The sequence below is a fragment of the Hemitrygon akajei genome, chromosome 8, assembly GCF_048418815.1.
Source record: "Hemitrygon akajei chromosome 8, sHemAka1.3, whole genome shotgun sequence".
NCBI lineage: Eukaryota > Metazoa > Chordata > Chondrichthyes > Myliobatiformes > Dasyatidae > Hemitrygon > Hemitrygon akajei.
Genome location: NC_133131.1, coordinates 105,937,618 through 105,954,749, shown reverse-complemented (window position 1 = coordinate 105,954,749; position 17,132 = coordinate 105,937,618). Strand labels below are relative to the sequence as shown.

The window sequence follows — 17,132 nt, the reverse complement described above, 5'->3', positions numbered from 1 at the left end:
CCTCTTTCAGAACCTTGAACTGCAGTCTGAAGTACTGTTCATGGGTTCATTGTTCATTCAGAAATCAGACTGTGGAGGGGGAGAAGTTGTTCCTGAAACAGTTTGTCTTCAGGCTCCTGTGCCTTCTCCTTGGTAGGAATAAGAAAAGGGCGATGGGGTTCCCTAATGATAGATGACACATTCTTGAGGCATCAACTTTTGAAGCTTCCCACAAGGTAACTGGCTGTGTTTACAATATTCTACAGTGTTTTCCGATCCTATGAAGTGATATCTCCATAACAGATAGTGATGCTACCAGTTAGAATGCTCTGCATGGTGTACCGGTAGAAATTTGCGAGATTCTTTGGTGACATACCAAGTCTCTTCAAGCTCCTAGTGAAATATAGCTACTATTATGCCTTCTATGTAATTGCATCAATATGTTGTACGATCTTCAGAGATATTGACATCCAGGAACTGGAAACTGCTCACCCTTTCCACTGCTAGTCCTTCAATCAGGACTAGTGTGTGTTCCCTCGACTTCCCCTTTCCTGAAGTCCACAATCAATTCCTCAGCCTTGCTGATGTTGAGTGCAGGCTGGTTGTTGTGATGCTTCTCAACCAGCTGACCTTTATCGCTCCTGTACTCCCCCCATCACTGTCTGAAATTCTGCCAAAGACGGATGACATTTGAGCTGTGCCTAGGCACAAAGTCTGGGGTGTCAAGAAAGTAGAGCAGTAAGCTAAGCACATACCCTTCAGGTGTGCCAGTACATGTTGTCAGCAAGGTGGACATTTTATTTCTGATCCACACTAACTATGGTATCCCTGTGAGGATGTCAAGGATCCAGCTGCAGAGGGAGGTACAGGGTCCAGGTTTTGGAGTTTGCTGGTTATTAGTGATGGTATGATTGTGTTGAACGTTGAGTTGTAATTAATAAACAGCAGCCTGACATAGTTTTGCTATTGTCTAGATGATCCAAGGCTGTAGACCTGTAATGGCAATAGGCTAATTGCTGAGGGTCCACATTTTTACTTAGGTGGGAGTTGATTCTGGCCATGACCAACCTCTCAAAGCACTTCATCACAGTAGATGTGAATGCCATTGGGTGATGGTCACTGAGGCAGAACATGACTGTCACCTTTTGAAGCAGGTGGGAACCTCAACTACAGCAATGACAGATTTAAGATGTCCTTGAACAATCCCACTATTTGATTGGCACAGATTTTCAATGCCCTACCAGGTACACAACCAAGTCCTGAAGCCTTGTGAGGATTCACCTTTGAGGGATGTTTTGATGTTGGCCTCTGAGACAGAGATCAGGGTCATCAGATGTTGCAGGGATTTGCACAGGTGTACTTTTATTCAAAGAGTGCATAAAAGACACTGAGCTCATCTATGAAAGAAACATCACAGCCATTCAGGGTGCTAGGTTTCACCTTGTAGGAAATAACAGCTTGTAAACTCTTCCAGAGCTAACATCATCCATTTCTGTCTCTAACTTCAATTGGAATTGTTTTTTCTCCCTTAAATAGCCTTCTTAGGTCGTACTGGCCTTCTTGTATAGTTCCAGGTCACCAGCCTTGAATGCCATAGATCTAGCCCTCAGCAGACTACGAATCTCCTGGTTCACCTACAACTTCTGGTTTTGGCATATTCGGTATTTTCTCGAAAGCACACACTCATCTACTCAGGTCTGATGAATTTGGTGATAACTGTGACATATTCATTCAGATTCAAAGTTGTGTCCCTGAATATTGACTCAAAACAGTCCCGTAAGCACCCCTTTGCCTCCCTTGACCATACCTTCTTGGTTTATTGCTGCTGTAGTCGTTAGTCTTTGTTTGTATGCCAGGAGTAGAGGTACAGCCAGAGCAGAGATCAGACTTTACAAAGTGTGGGCATGGCAAGCGTTCTTGATGGTGGTATAACAGTGGTCAAGTGTGTTGGCTCCTCTGGTTCCACAGGTGACATATTGGTGGTAGTTGTTCAGAGACTTCTTCAAACTGGCCTGGTTGAAATCCCCCTCAATGATAAAACAGGCATCTAGGTGAGCTGTTTCATGACTGCAGATTATGGTGCTCAGCTCCTCCAGAGCCTGCCAGATATTGGTCTGAAGTGGAATGTACACCACTAACAGATTGATTGTGGAAAATTCCCTCAGCAGATAACAGTGATCAGTGGACAACACTTGACCACTTGATGGTCCAGGTTGGGTAAGCAGGATTGAGACGGAACCACCATGCCTGAGTACCATGATGAGTTAATCATAAAGCATACTCCACCTCCTTTACCTTTAAAAGACTACAATCTTAAACAAGAGAAAATCTGCAGATGCTGGAAATCCAAGCAACACACACAAAATGCTGTAGGAACTCAGCAGGCCAGGCTTCACCTGCGGGAAAAAAGTATAATCGATGTTTCAGGCTGAAACCCTTCAGCAGGACTGGAGAAAAAAAGGTGAGGAGTAGATTTGAAAGGTGGAGGGAGAGGAGAGAGAAGTGCCAAGCCTACAATCTCCTGTCTTTGCAGAGTATGGTGAAACCAGCAGTCTGCAGCGCTGCATCCAAAATGGCAGGTGTAAACCATGTTTCCATAAGGCAAAGTACATAGCAGTCTCTGATGTCCCTCTGGTACTGCGATCTTGCTCTGTTTTATTTTCCACTCTACATTCACCAGCAGAATAGTTGGGAGTGAGGGCCTAAGGCCTCGCCATTTCAATCATACTCACTACTCTACATGCAAAGAGGTTACTGTACCTCTTAGCTCTCAATTTTTTTTCCCTCTCATACTGTATCTGTGCTTCTAGTTTATAAAACTCAGGATTTTATACACCTTTTGAGGACATCCCTCAGTCTCCTATGCTCCAAGGAATAAAGATCCAGCATGGCCAAACTCCGCCTACAAGACAGGCCCTCTAATCTAGGCAGTACCTTGTAAATTTCATCTCTCCCCTCTCCGGCTTGACTATGTCTCTCCTATAACAGGGCGACTAAAACTGTACATAGTGCTTCAAATGCTGTCTCTCCAGGAGTTAGGAAGATCAGCTGGCTGAGTGGCAACAACCTCAAACTCAACAAGAACAAAGAAACACGAGGAAATCTGCAGATGCTGGAAATTCAAGCAACACACTCAAAATGCTGGTGGAACACAGCAGGCCAGGCAGCATCTATAGGGAGAAGCACTGTCGACGTTTCGGGCCGAGACCCTTCATCCTGCCATGTGTCTTCATTTAGGGGACAGCAGGAGAATCTCTGCCAGACTCAATACATTGATGAAGTCACAAAGAAAGCATGCCAAAAGCACTATTTCACTAGGAGTTTAAGGAGTCATTGACCCTTATCAATTGCTAAAGATGGATGATGGAGGGCCTTCCGAGTAGTTGCATTACAGGTTGGCACGGTGGCTCCAATACAGAGGATCGCAAGAGGCTGCAATGTAGATTCAGCAAACCCTGTCACAGGCACAACCATCCCCACCATCACAGACTTCTTTAAGAAGGGGTGCGTCCAGAAGGCTGCATCCATCCCAAGGTATACTCACCAAAGCAACATGCCCTCTTCTTGTTACTATCAGCAGGGAGAAGAAACAACTTTTTCCCCTCCACAATCAGATTTCTCAATACTACCTCATCATTCATTTTCTATTACTTCTTTGCATGTACTGCTGCCACAAATCAACCAATCTCACATTACATGACTCAATGATAATAAGGATAACAATATTCTGAATTATCTTTTCCCTTCTCATCACCCCCGAGACCCAGTCTTTCCAACTGAGAAATTAACTCAGTTGCTTTGCCTTTAATTTCACCTACTGCACTCCATGCTCATGCACGGGAGCTACCAAATGACTGCATCGCAGGTACAGTACGGTACAGTACCATGGACGTTACAGCGCACAAGTGTAGTAGTTAGTGCAACAATTTACAACGGTGGCAATCAGGGTTCGATTCCAGCTGCTGTTTGTAGGGATATCGTACGTTCTCCCATTGGTGCCAAATGCATGACATCACTACTGGCTGCCCCCAGCACATCCTCAGACATTGCTAGTCAATGCGCAAATGACATATTTCACTGTATGTTTCGATGTATGTGACAAATAAAGCTATTTAATTTGTAGGGATATACTAGCTACTTCAATACTCCATTGCACTGTCATCCCACTCTGTCTATTGGTCAGCTTCTGTATTGCTCTAATGAGGTCCAATGCAGAGGTAAGGAACAGCACCTCCTATACGTGTATGTTACAGCCCTCAGGGCTCAATCTTGAATTCAACTATATCAACTAGTTCTCTTTCTGTGTGTATCAGAACTGTGCAGTTCTGTTGTGAGGTTATCATTCTATAACATTGTCAGACAACAGAAAATATCTAGGCATTTCCAGCATTCGCCGTAGATTAACAATCATTTTGTCCTCCCTTACACTCCTGTACTGAAGAGTGATGATAAACAACCTTGAGATAACCCTATACACTCTGGCTTCTCCCCGTCAGAGACGTTCCCTTGTCATATGCATCCACATCTCACCACCACCCTTGCTACAACTTAAAACTGGTATGTTTTCTCAATTGAAAAAGTACCTACTGAAGCTAAAAATCTGAAATGTTAACTCTTTTTCAATATGAAATATTAACTCTATCAGTCCACAGAGGAATGCTTAGATTCAAAAAAATCTCCTCCCTTCACAAATTCTGCTGATACTTTAGGCAAGTAGGTGTAATTTAGTCATATCTACTGCTTTTTTTAAAAAAATGAAGCGCTGTCTCTTCTCAGTAACCCCCCATTTTAACTTTTAATTTTAAAGCTTCAAATATTAGACAGGAGAAATGGAAGGAACTTTTCCTTGAAGTGATTGATGGTGACACATTCCTGATGGTGTATTTTTACATGTAAAAGAAATCTAACCTGAGGCATTAGGTTGGACAAGTACAGGTCCAAAATGACTCACAGATCACAACTAAACTGTTCAATTACACTAGCATCAACTAATCAGTGTGAATTATAAAGAAAGGAATGAAACAATTAAAGTATACTTCATCATATGCTGAACACATCCTTTCTTCTACAGATCACCATTTATTACCTGAAAAGAAACTATTATCTGATTCGACCAATGTACTGACTATTTTAATATAGTCAAATAGCTTAAGCAATAAGACCTTTACAAGTTTCATCTGTTGCCAAAGCAGACACCAACATGCTTTAAAAAAAATCAAATCATGATTTTTAAAAGTGTTTCAGATAAAAATTTATCCTGAATCATGGAGTAAAATCTTAAATCGCTTCTGCAACTAAATCCTAAAATAGTTGACTCATTAACCTTACTCTACACTGATGATTCTCCAGAATGTTCACATTTCACCTAAACGTCATGAAGTATGAGGTGATGGCCAGCAACAGAGCTTTCTTTGTGCCTAAAGCAAAAGATTCACTGGCTTTGTTGTAAGTTACTGGCGTCATCTGTCACAGTCAATAAGTCAGTAATTGTAACATTGCAAGCAACTCAGACTCCAGGTATTTGTTGTCTATCCTGGCTTTTCCATTATCTCCATGCTCTAGTCAAACCACAGTTTCAGAAATCTCATCCTAATTGGAAACACGAAGAAATGTTGACATTTCCTCCAAAGACCAGGGTTCTGTTCAATAACTTCACCTAAACAGAAACACAAACTAAACCTTACATTTAATTATCCTATTTATACATAAAGAGCAGTGGAGATGCAATAGGATCTTCTGTAATTGAACACTTTAAACATTATTCTAAAATGGACCACTGTATACCATGAAGCTCTGCATAATTAATTTCAACATAACATGAAATAATAACAAGTTATATATTTTAAGTAGTTTCTTGCATACCAAATAAAGAATGCACAATATTTGTTACAAATACATTTTACTTTTAAAAAATCCCCAGGACGCAACTACAAATTCTGCCAAAATCTATCAACATGATTACTTTTGTGTATTATTGCAGGTGGTCTAGTTGATATCATTTATGCATCCATAAGATGATAACATACAGGAGCAGAATTCGGCCATTTGACCCATTGAGTCTGCTCCACCATTTCTTCATGGCTGATCCAATTTTCCTCTCAGCTCCAATCTCCTGCCTTCTCCCTGTATCCCTTCATGCCCTGACCAATCAGGAATCTATCAACCTCTGACTAAAATATACATAAAGACAGCCTATGCAGCTGCCTGTGGCAAAGAATTCCACAGACTCACCACCCACTGGCTAAAGAAATTCCTCCTCATCTCTGTTCTGGAAGGACATCCCCGTCTTCTGAGGCTGTGTCCTCTGGTTTTACATTCACCCACCATAGGAAACATCCTTTCTGCATCCACTCTTACAAGGCCTTTCACCATTTGATAGCTTTCAATGAGGTCACCCCTCATTCATCTGAATCCTAGCGAATACAGCCCCTGAGCCATCAAGCACTCTTCATATGACAAGCCATTCAATCCTGGAATCATTTTCCTTTGAACTCTCTCCAGTTTCAGCACATCCTTTCTAAGATAAGGGGCCTAAAACTGCTCATAATACTCCAAATGAGACAGCACCAGTGCTTTATAAATTCTCAACATTACATCTTTGCTTTTATATTGAAATGAATGCTAACATTGCATTTACCTTCCTCACAACCTGCAAATTAACCTTTATGGAAGCCTGCACAAGAGCTCCAAGTCTTTTTGTGCTTCAGTTCTGTGTATTTTCTGTCCATTTAGAAAACAGTCAACCCTTTTATTTCATCTACCAAAGTGCATGACCATACACTTCCCGACACTGTATTCCATCTGCTATTTCTTTGCCCATTCTCTTAATCTAAGTCCTTCAGTAGCCTATTTCTCAAAACTACCTGCCAGTCCACCTACCTTTATATTTTCTACAAACTTTGCAACAAAGCCATCAATTTCATCATCCAAATCTTTGGCATATAATGGAAAAAGAATCAGTTCCAACACAGACCCCTGTGGTACATCACTAGACACTAGCAACCAGCAAGAAAAGGCTCCCTTTATTTCCATTCTTTGCCTCCTGCCAATTTGATACTGCTTTATCCAGGCTAGAATCTTTGTTGTAATATCATGGGCCTGTAGCTCATTAAACAGCCTCAAGTGTGGCATCTTATCAAAAGCCTTTTGAAAATCCAAGTGCTCGACATCAACCAACTCTCCTTTGTCTATCCTGCTTGCTATTTCTTCAAAGAATTCTAACAGATTTGTCAGGCAAGGTTTTCCCTTGAGGAAAGTTTGCTGACTACGGCCTATTTTATCATGTGCTCCAAGTGCCCTGAGACTTCATCATTAATAATTGACTCCAACATCTTCCCAACCACTCAGGTCAGACGAACTGGCCTATAATTTCCTTTCTTCTGCCTTTCGCCCTTCTTCAAGAGAGGAGTGACATTTGCAATTTTCCAGTCACTTGGAACCATTCCAGAATCTAGTGATTCTTGAAAGATCATTAATAATGCCTCCATAATCTCTTTCAGAACCCTGGGGTGTACACCATCTGGTCTAGATGATTTACCTGCCATCTGACCTTTCAGTTTCCCAAGATCCTTCTCTCTAGTAATGGTAACTTCACACACTTCATGACCACTGGCACCTGGACCTTCCACCATACTGCTAGTGTCTTCAACAGTGAAGACCGATACAAAATACTTATTCAGTTTGTCCTCCACTTCGTTGTCCCACAGTATTACCTCTTCAGCATCATTTTCCAGTGGTCCAATATCCACCCACGCCTCTTTTTTACATTTTATGTATCTGAAGAAACTTTTGGTATCCTCTTTAATATTATGGGTTAGTTTACTTTCATATTCCATCTTTACCTTCTTAATGATCTTTTTAGTTGCCTTCTCTGGGTTTTTAAAAGCTTCCCAATCCTACAACTTCCTACTAAATTTTGCTCTATTATATGTTCTCTCTTTGGCTATTATGTTGGCTTTGCCTTCTCTTGTCATCTTTCCTTTAGAATACTTCTCCCCCTTTGGGATGTATGTATCCTGTGCCTTCCAAATTGCTTCCAGAAATTCCAGCCATTGCTGCTCTGCTGTCATCCCTGCCACTGTTCTTTTCCAATCAATTCTCACCAAGTTCTCTCTCATGTCTCTGTAATTCCCTTTACTCCACACAATACTGATACATCTGAGTTTAGCTTCTCCTTCTCAAATTTCAGGGTGAATACGATCAGATTATGAGCACTGAGATTACAACCCTGGAGACCCTGCACTTTAACTTAGTACCTAATTCCCTATGCAGAACCTCGTCACTCATCCTACTCTTGTCATTGATACCTACGTTGTCCACAACTTCTACCTGTTCACCCTCCCACTTAAGAATGCCAAGGACTTGATCCAAAATGCCTTGGATCCTGGCACCTGAGAAGCAACATACCATCCGGGAATCTCATTCTTTCCCACAAAACTTCCTGTCTGTTCCCCTAACTAACGGATCTCCTATCACCACAGCGTGCCTCTTCTCCCTTCTCTCTTCTGAAGTTAGTTTTAAGAGCAGGGTATACAATTTGGCACCTCAAGCCTCTTCCACTGTTATGGCTGATCTGATTGTAATCAGCTCCAATTCCCTGCCTATCCACAGTAGACTTTCAAATAGATAGATAGATAGAAACATAGGTATTTTATTGGTCCCAAAGGAAATTACAGTGTCACAGTAGCATTACAAGTGCACAGATATAAATATTAGAAGTAGAAAAAATAAAAAAATAAGTAACCACAAATAGTCTAACAGGAAAAGTCAACACATCCCTGGCTATCGGCTGACTCATTATAAGGTCTAATGGCCAAGGGTAAGAATGACCTCATGTAATGCTCTTTGGAGCAGTGCAGTTGGCTTAGTCTATTACTAAAAGTGCTCCTCTGTTCAGCCAAGGTGGCAAGCAGGGGGTGAGGAACATTGTCCAGAATTGCCAGAATTTTCCATTGGGTCCTTTGTTCTACCACAGCCTTCAGTGTGTCCAGTTTGATTCCTATAATAGAGTCAGGGTTTCTAATCAGTTTGTTGAGCCTGTTGGTGTCACCCCTGTTGATGCCACTGTTCCAGCACACCACCCCACAGAAGATCGTACTGGTGACTAATAGACTGGTAGAACTTGTGAAGGAGAGACCTGCATACTCTAGACCTGAGTCTCCTCAGGAACTAGATGTGTCTCTGGCCCTTCTTGTACACAGCCTCTGTGTTGGTGCTCCACTTAAGCCTGTCATCCAGTTGCACCCCGAGGTACTTGTACGTCCTGGCAATCAGTAGTAATGGAGCAATGCAGGCTTACTCTTCCTAAAGTCCATCACCATCTCCTTTGTCTTACTGATGTCCAGCTGCAGATCATACAGCTTGCATCAGTTGACAAAGTCCTCCACCAGGGTTCTGTGTTCATCCTCATGTCCTCCCTTTATACATGCAACTACTGCTGAGTCATCAGAGAGTTTCTGCAGATGACATGACTCAGTGCTGTATCTAAAGTCTAAGGTATCTAAAATTAGGGTAAACAGGAAGGGAGCCAATACAGTCCCCTGTGGGGCCCCAGTGCTGCTTATAGCCGTGTGTGACACACAGGTCTGAAGCTATTTCTGCTGATCAAAACTCTTTAAGCTTCCCCTCAGCAATATTCAAATAGTCTACTTTCACTGCCTTTGAGGAAGAGTGTTCCAAAGACTCACACACTTCTAAGAGAAAGACATAAACCAGGCAACCACAAATTTTTGTTTCTCCCACAAGAGGAAATATCTCCACCACAAATACTGTCAAGATCCCTGTGTATCTGTTTGTTCATCTCTCACTACTGTAATCTCCAGTAGATTTAAGTCTAGCTCTTCATCAAAAGGCAACCGACCCACACCATTTCCAACATATCACCATTCTTCCTTAAAAATGGAGATCAATATTGTAGACAGCATTCCAGATATGATCTGATCAATATCTTGTATAACCAAAGCATAACCTCCCTGCTTTTGAATTCAGAACTGAGAACATTCTATTTGCTCTCATAGTTACTTGCTGTGTTTTTTTGCACATTGTGCACTGAGTTCCACTGCAATACTAACGTAGAGAGCATCCTCTCATCAGCTATTACTGCCTGGTTTGGTGCAGCATCCTCTCAAAGTATATGAAAACTACAGTGAATTGCCATGACAGCAGAAAACATCATTACCATCATTGTAGGATTTGTATGCGGCCAGGAGAAAGAAGATCCTTTCAGGAAAATGCTATAGGGCGATTAAAACAACAACAAAAAACTTCACATTAAAGCAACACACACAAAGTGCTGGAGGAACTCAGCAGGTCAGGCAGCATCTGTGGAAAAACAGTTGACGTTTCGGGTTGAGATTCTTCTTCAGGACTCTCCTGAAAGTTTCTTTCCCCAGACAATTAATCTGATCACCCATTCTAGTCAGCTGCCCCCCACCTCCTCCACCAATTACCTTCAACACTGCAAACACTTAAAACCACTTTATATAATGCTTTCTACATTGTAAACACATGCTGTCAATTATGTATTTATGCACATTTTATTCCACATCCGCTCTCTTAATGTTATTTTTATATAATTTATTTTATGTAGTTGTTGAATGTTTTTGCTTTTTGTTGCATGTAGCACCAACATACCACAGCAAATTCCTAATACCTGTAAATGCATTTGGCTAATAAACTTGACCTGTGACCCTTGAGTCACAGATCATCTTGCACTTCAAAGTTCTGCATTTTCTCATTATTTAGATATGGTTTCCTACTTTTCTTGCCAAATGGAAAATTTCATACTTCCCCACCTCATACTCTATCTGACAGACCTGCCCATTCACTTGACTATCTATATCCCTTCACAGCCTCTCTACGTTTTTTTCTACAACTTACTATCAAGTTTAATAATCACATTGTCAGTGTCTTCCTGTTGGTTGCCCCAAGGTACCACAGGGTTCCATTCCTGTGAAATGTTTGTAATCTGAACAACTTGTAAGTCAGAAATGCAATTACAAACAGAGTTCCCAGGGGGCAGAAGGTCTCTTCTGCCAGGAAGAAAATTCTTCCTGTCAGTTTCCCAAGTTCTCGTTTGTGTGTACAGAAGTTGTGAGCTCATAAGATGAGAAGACCTGCTTCAAAATTGTGAAAGCTCAACTCCCCAGCACCAATCCCGGCGACAAAGTTCCAGGGACTCTCACACAGAAACTGAGCAGCTACTCCAATGCAGAACAGTGGGAAGGCTGCAATGCCACAGATTTCTTCCTGTGACAAACTCATTCCACTCAGCACCTCCCTAGCACACAACCTAGTGTAGGCGGCACACGCAAACAGCACCTGTAGATTTTCCTCCAAGCTACACATCGTCCTATCTTGGAAAGCACATATCCGGTCCTTCATCTTCTCTGACTCAGCTCCTGAGGTAATCTACCCAACAGCACTGTGGATCTACTCTCGCCAAAGGATCTGCAGCTGCTTAAGAAAGAAGTTCACCAATATCTTCTCGCAAACATGTAGGGATAAAAGGCAAATAAATACTTACCTTACCAGGGATGGTCAGGATTTAATAAAGGATTAAAATGAAGCAATATTAATCTGAGGTCTTGCTTGCTCCCTCTGGTAGACATAAAATCTCTTCAGGGAGCAGAGAACCTAGCCAATATTCATTCCCCATTGATCACTAGAAAGAAACACTAAATTGGTTTATATTTTCATTTATGGAAAATTGTCGTGATACTTCCAATGCTTCAACAGTACTCCACTGCTTGTTAAAGGTTAAAGTTCCAAGTAAGTTTTTTGTCTAAGTATACATGTTACCATGTACTACCCTGAGATTCATTTTCTTGTAGGCATTTATAGGAAAACAGAAATACAATAGAATTTAACAAAAAAAACCCATACAAATACTAATGGCAAAAGAAGACAAATCATGCAAATAAAAATAATACTGAGAACTTGAGTTGTAGAAAGTGAGTGTAGCTTGTAGAATCAGTTGAGAATAGTGCTGAATTAAGTTATCCATGTTGGTTCAGGAGCCGGAAGGTTGTACGGAACTAACTGTTCCTGAACGTGTGAGGCTTGTGAAGTGCAATGAGGCAAAAAAAAGTAATTAGTGCAAGCTCCTGTTTCTCATCTTCCACTGTCCTAGCTTGGAAGGTTCTTAAACTCTGAATTTGATCACATTTAAAGTCCAAATTGTATATGAGCTTGGTCATTGCAACTTAACTACAATGCCCAACTCATTCCTTTCATGTAGTAATCCCTTCAACATTGTTCTGAAATCTATTCCAGCCTCAGGATTGTCCTAACATTGTACGGCACAGAAATAGCTCCCTCTCATCTGCTCTCATCTATAACTTCCCAGCTTGTGCCCTTCACCCTCCCTTACCCACTCTTTCATTCTGTCTTCTGCCTCTTCCTTTCCAGTCCTGATGGAGAGTCTTATTCCAAAATGTTTACTATTTATAACGCTCCATAGACACTGTCTGACCTGCTGATTTCCTCTCACGTTTTGTGTGTTATAGAATAGGCTTGTTGGTCCACAATGAATGTGCTGATCATCAAACAAATCTATACTAATCCCACTTGCTGTATTAATTTCATCTCCCTCTATGCCTCACTCATTCAGATGCCTCTTAACTTCTGTTACTGTTCCTGCTTCCTTCACTTCCTCTACAGCTCATTCCAGATACAGTATTGTCTGAAAAATATCCCTCTTAAATAGAGTCATAGAGAAGTACAGCACAGAAACAGACTCTCCAGCCCATCTAGTCCACGCCAAAAACATTTAAACTGCCTAATGCCATCAAGCAGCACCGGGACCACAAATATAACCGCAATCTACGTACCTGCCCAAAACTCTCAAATATTGAAATTGAGCTTGCGTGCACTAGTTGTACTACCAATTAATTCCACACTATCATGACCCTCTGAGTGAAGAAACTTCCTCTCATGTTCTTATCATGGTCATCCTGGCTGGCTGCATCACTGCCTGGTATGGGAACTGTACTTCCTTCAATCACAGGACTCTGCAGAGAGTGGTGCGGGCAGCCCAGCACATCTGTAGATGTGAACTTCTCACTATTCAGGAGATCTACAAAGACAGCTGTGTAAAAAGGGACAGAAAGATCAATGGGGACCCAGGTCACCCCAACCACAAACTGTTCCAGCTGCTACCATCCAGGAAATGGTACTGTAGCATAAAAGCCAGGACCAACAAGCTCTGGGACAGCTTCTTCCACCAATCCATCAGGCTGCTTAACTCATGCTGACACAACTGTATTTCTATGTTATACTGACTGTCCTGTTGTACATACTATTTATTATAAATTGCACTTTCGATGGAGACGTAATGTAAAGATTTTTACTCCTCATGTATATGAAGGATGTAAGTAATAAAAATCAATTCAATTCAACTTCTCACCTTTTGCCCTTAACCCATGACCTCTGGTCGTAGGTCCACCCAATCTCAGTGGAAAAAGCTTGCTTGCATTTACCTTATCTATACCCCTCATAATTTTGTATACCTCTATCACATCTCCTCTCAAACTTCTGTTCTAAAGAATACAGTCCTAACCTATTCACTCTTTCCTCATAACTCAGGTCCTCCAGACCAGGCAACATCCTCGTAAATTTTCTCTGTACTCTTTCAACCTTGCTGCAAGTAGATGCACACAATACACCAAATTAGGTCTCACCAATGTCTTACACAACTTCAACATGTCTTGTACTGAATACATTGATTTTTGAAAGTCAATGTGCCAAAAGCTTGCTTCACAACCCTATTTATCTGTGACAACACTTTCAACAAATTATGGACCTGTCTTCCCAGATCCTTTTATTCTACCACACTCCTCAGTGCCCTACTGTTCACTGTGTATGTCCTACCCTGGTTGGTCCCAGCAAAGTGCAAAACCTCACACTTATTTGCATTAAATTCCATCAGCATTTTCAACCCATTTTTCCAGCTGATGCAAATCCTTCTGCCACTCATGATAGCCTTCCTCACTGTCCACTACACCTTCAGCCTTGGGGTCACCCAGAAATTTACTGATCCAGTTAACCACATTTACATCCAGATCAATTATATAGATGACAAACAAGAAAAGACCCAGCACAAATCTCTGCAGCTAGGCCTCCAGGCAGAGCTTCTGTATCTATCTCCTGAGTAAAAACAGATGCAAATGATTCATTAAAGACCTCTCCCATCTCCTTTGGTTCCACACATATATTACATTCTGCTCTTCCACAGGACCAATTTTGTCCCTTGCAATCCTTTTACTCTTAACATACCTGTAGAATCTCTTAGGATTCTTCTTCACTTTGTCTGCTAGAGCAAATTTATGCCTTATTTTACCCCTCTTGATTTCCTTCTTAAGCGTTCTTTTGCATTTTTTGTACTCCATAAGCACCTCATTTTTCCTACCTGTCTATAACTGCTATGTACCTCCTTTTTTCTCTTAACCAGTGCCTCAATATCTCTTGAAAATCAAGGTTCCAACATTTGTTATCTTTATCTTTTATTCTAACAGGCATGTAAAGCTTTGTACTTTGAAATTTTCATTTCTGAAGGCCTCTCACTTACCAAGTACACCGTTGCCAGAAAACAGCCTGTCCCAATCCATACCTGCCAGATCATTTCTGAAAACATCAAAATTGGCCTTTCTCCAATTTAGAATCTCAACAGACCACAGACCAGACCTATCTCTTTGCATATTTACTTTGAAACTAATGGCATTGTGTTCACTGGATGAACCCCTACACAAACTTCTGTCACCTACACTGTCTCATTCCTTAATAGCAGATCCAATATCGCACGCTCTCTCTTTGGGACTTCTATATACTGATTTAGGAAACTTTCCTGAACACATTTGACAAACTCTATCTCATCTAGTCCTTTTACAGTATGGGATTCCCAGTCAATATATGGAAAGTTAAAAACACCTACTATAACAACCTTAGATTCTTGCAACAGTTTGCGATCTCTTTACAAATTTGTTCCTCTAAATCCCTCGGACTGTTGGGTGGTCTGTAATATAGCCCCATTAACATGGTCATTCTCTGAGTTCCACCAGCATTTTGTGTGTGTTGCTCGGATTTCCAGCATCTGTAGATTTTCTCTTGTTTGTGATTTCTTATTTCTCAGTTCCACCCATAACGCCTCCTCATTAAACCTCCTTCCTCTCACATTAAACTTACACTCTCAGTTCTCAGCTTCTACCATGTGAAACTCCTACCATGTAAAACAGATCCTGGCTATCTCTCCCAACCATGCCACTCTTAATTTCATAAACCTCTATCACCTCTTAGCCTCCTTCACTCCAAGAAAAACAGACCTCGCCTTTTAAGTCTCACTTGATAACTCATACCCTCCACTCCAGGGAATATCCCTTTGAATCATTTCTGCACCCTCTCCAGTTGCATCACACTTTTCCTGTATGTGACAACTAGTACTTCTTGTATGACCTTGGTTATTTCTTTAAAAGTATAATTTCAGAATGAATGCATTAACTGTGTATAATGGTAACTGTAACTGCTTCCTAGACCCACACACAAACTGCTGGAGGAACTCAGCAGAGTAAACAGTCGATGTTTCAGGCCAAGACCATTCATCAGGGCAGATGAAGAGTCCTAATGAAGGGTCCCGGCTGGGAACGCCAAATGTTTACTCTTTTCCATGGATGCTGCCTGACCTGCTGAGTTCCTTCAGCATTTTATGTGTGCTGCTTAGACTTCCAGTGTCTACAGATTTTCGCGTCTTTGTGTTTCCTAGATCCACCATTGCCTCTGTGCTCTCTCCACAATGATACCTCACAATTGAGTATACCCAACATTTTGTATCATAAATACATTGTATTTCAGTTTTCAGACCAGAAAGCCATGTATACTACTAACAAGCAAACCTTTATTTTGCATCAAACTAACATTAGCATTAGGTACATTGCTCACGGCTGGCGGTAACAGCTTGAATTCCTTGTTTGCACTTGGAGGCAGCACTGATCCTTGTATAATAAACAAATTGGACACTGACAGACACCAAAAATTAAACAGACCGGGCTTACAAACTATGAAGTTTATAGGAACTGATCTCATTGAGAGAAACACAGTTCTTTTGGGGGACTGACAGAATATGCATGGAATCATTACTTCCCCTGAATACAAGAAGAGGGTTGCTATCTAAAAACTAGTGTTTCGCTCTTCAGGACATTGGTGAGAAGTGATCTCTTCACCTGGAAGATAATGAATCTGCTGACGAACCAGTGGACACTCTGCCACTGACACAGTCAAGGCAGAGACCAACAGTTTTTGGACATTAAGGAAATCAATGATGTTAGGGATTGTGCAGGAAAGTGGAGCAAAGGAAAAGATCAATCTTCCAGAATGATAGAACAGGGGCCAAGTCAAGCAGATCAATCAGTCTTAGAAGAGTGTGCATAAATGTTACAAGAAATTACCATACAAATTTAAAGAAAGTTCAACCTGTTTTTCTCCTCCAAAAATGTAATATGATTTCTCTGTACAAGTTATGATTGAGATGTTTTTTTTCTTGTGAATACCACATCCATAACACTAGGTGCCTGTGATGTTGCTGCAAGTAGGTTTTTATTGAGCTGTGCACATATCTACTGAAGTATGCATATGACAATCAACTGGACTTTGAGATAATTTCCTCTTGACTTCTGTGAAATCAGTATTATCATTGGTCCCAGTGAACTCACCATTATATCACCTTTTAGAAGTTGTGCTGGCTCTACTGAAATGCATATTCTGCTTTGATTTTCAGCCCCGACATTGCTGTATAAAAAGAAGAGAATATGGAACAAGTTTTATTTCTGTCCTCCTTCCACCAACCCCCAGTGAGAAGTACTGAAAATGCAAAGTGAAACTAGTCAAACCTGGTTTACATTATGAGAGTAAAACTTACTAGATTCCTGAAGTGTAGACTGGTTGCATTGCTTGGTAAATCTTTAAAAATGGGCGGCAAACTGCAAAATAACAATTATTAAGTGAGAATTCTTGGCTTTTAAAACTTTTAATATAGAGTTTCTGATACATATCAGATACTAAAATTGAACAGCTATGTACATGTTATCTTTATTGATTGATCTATAATAAAACCTGGTCTTCACATCAGTCTCATAAAAGAAAGTTAAAGAGAGGGTTGATTGTAT

General features: G+C 41.0%; 1 protein-coding gene across 10 annotated transcripts in view; it reads right to left on the bottom strand.

Annotated features, from left to right (window-relative positions):
• LOC140732139 (tensin-3-like) overlaps positions 1-17,132 on the bottom strand; it is a 434,552-nt gene that overhangs the window by 116,945 nt on the left and 300,475 nt on the right. For all 10 annotated transcript variants that reach the window (XR_012099994.1, XM_073054363.1, XM_073054356.1 and 7 more), the window contains 2 exons: positions 16,886-16,946; positions 16,680-16,755 (listed from right to left, as the gene is read on the bottom strand). Coding sequence is in view for 9 of the 10 variants with exons in the window: in XM_073054363.1 (XP_072910464.1) it covers positions 16,680-16,755; positions 16,886-16,946 (137 nt within the window). In the remaining variant the exon portion in view is untranslated. The remainder of the gene's footprint in view (positions 1-16,679; positions 16,756-16,885; positions 16,947-17,132) is intronic.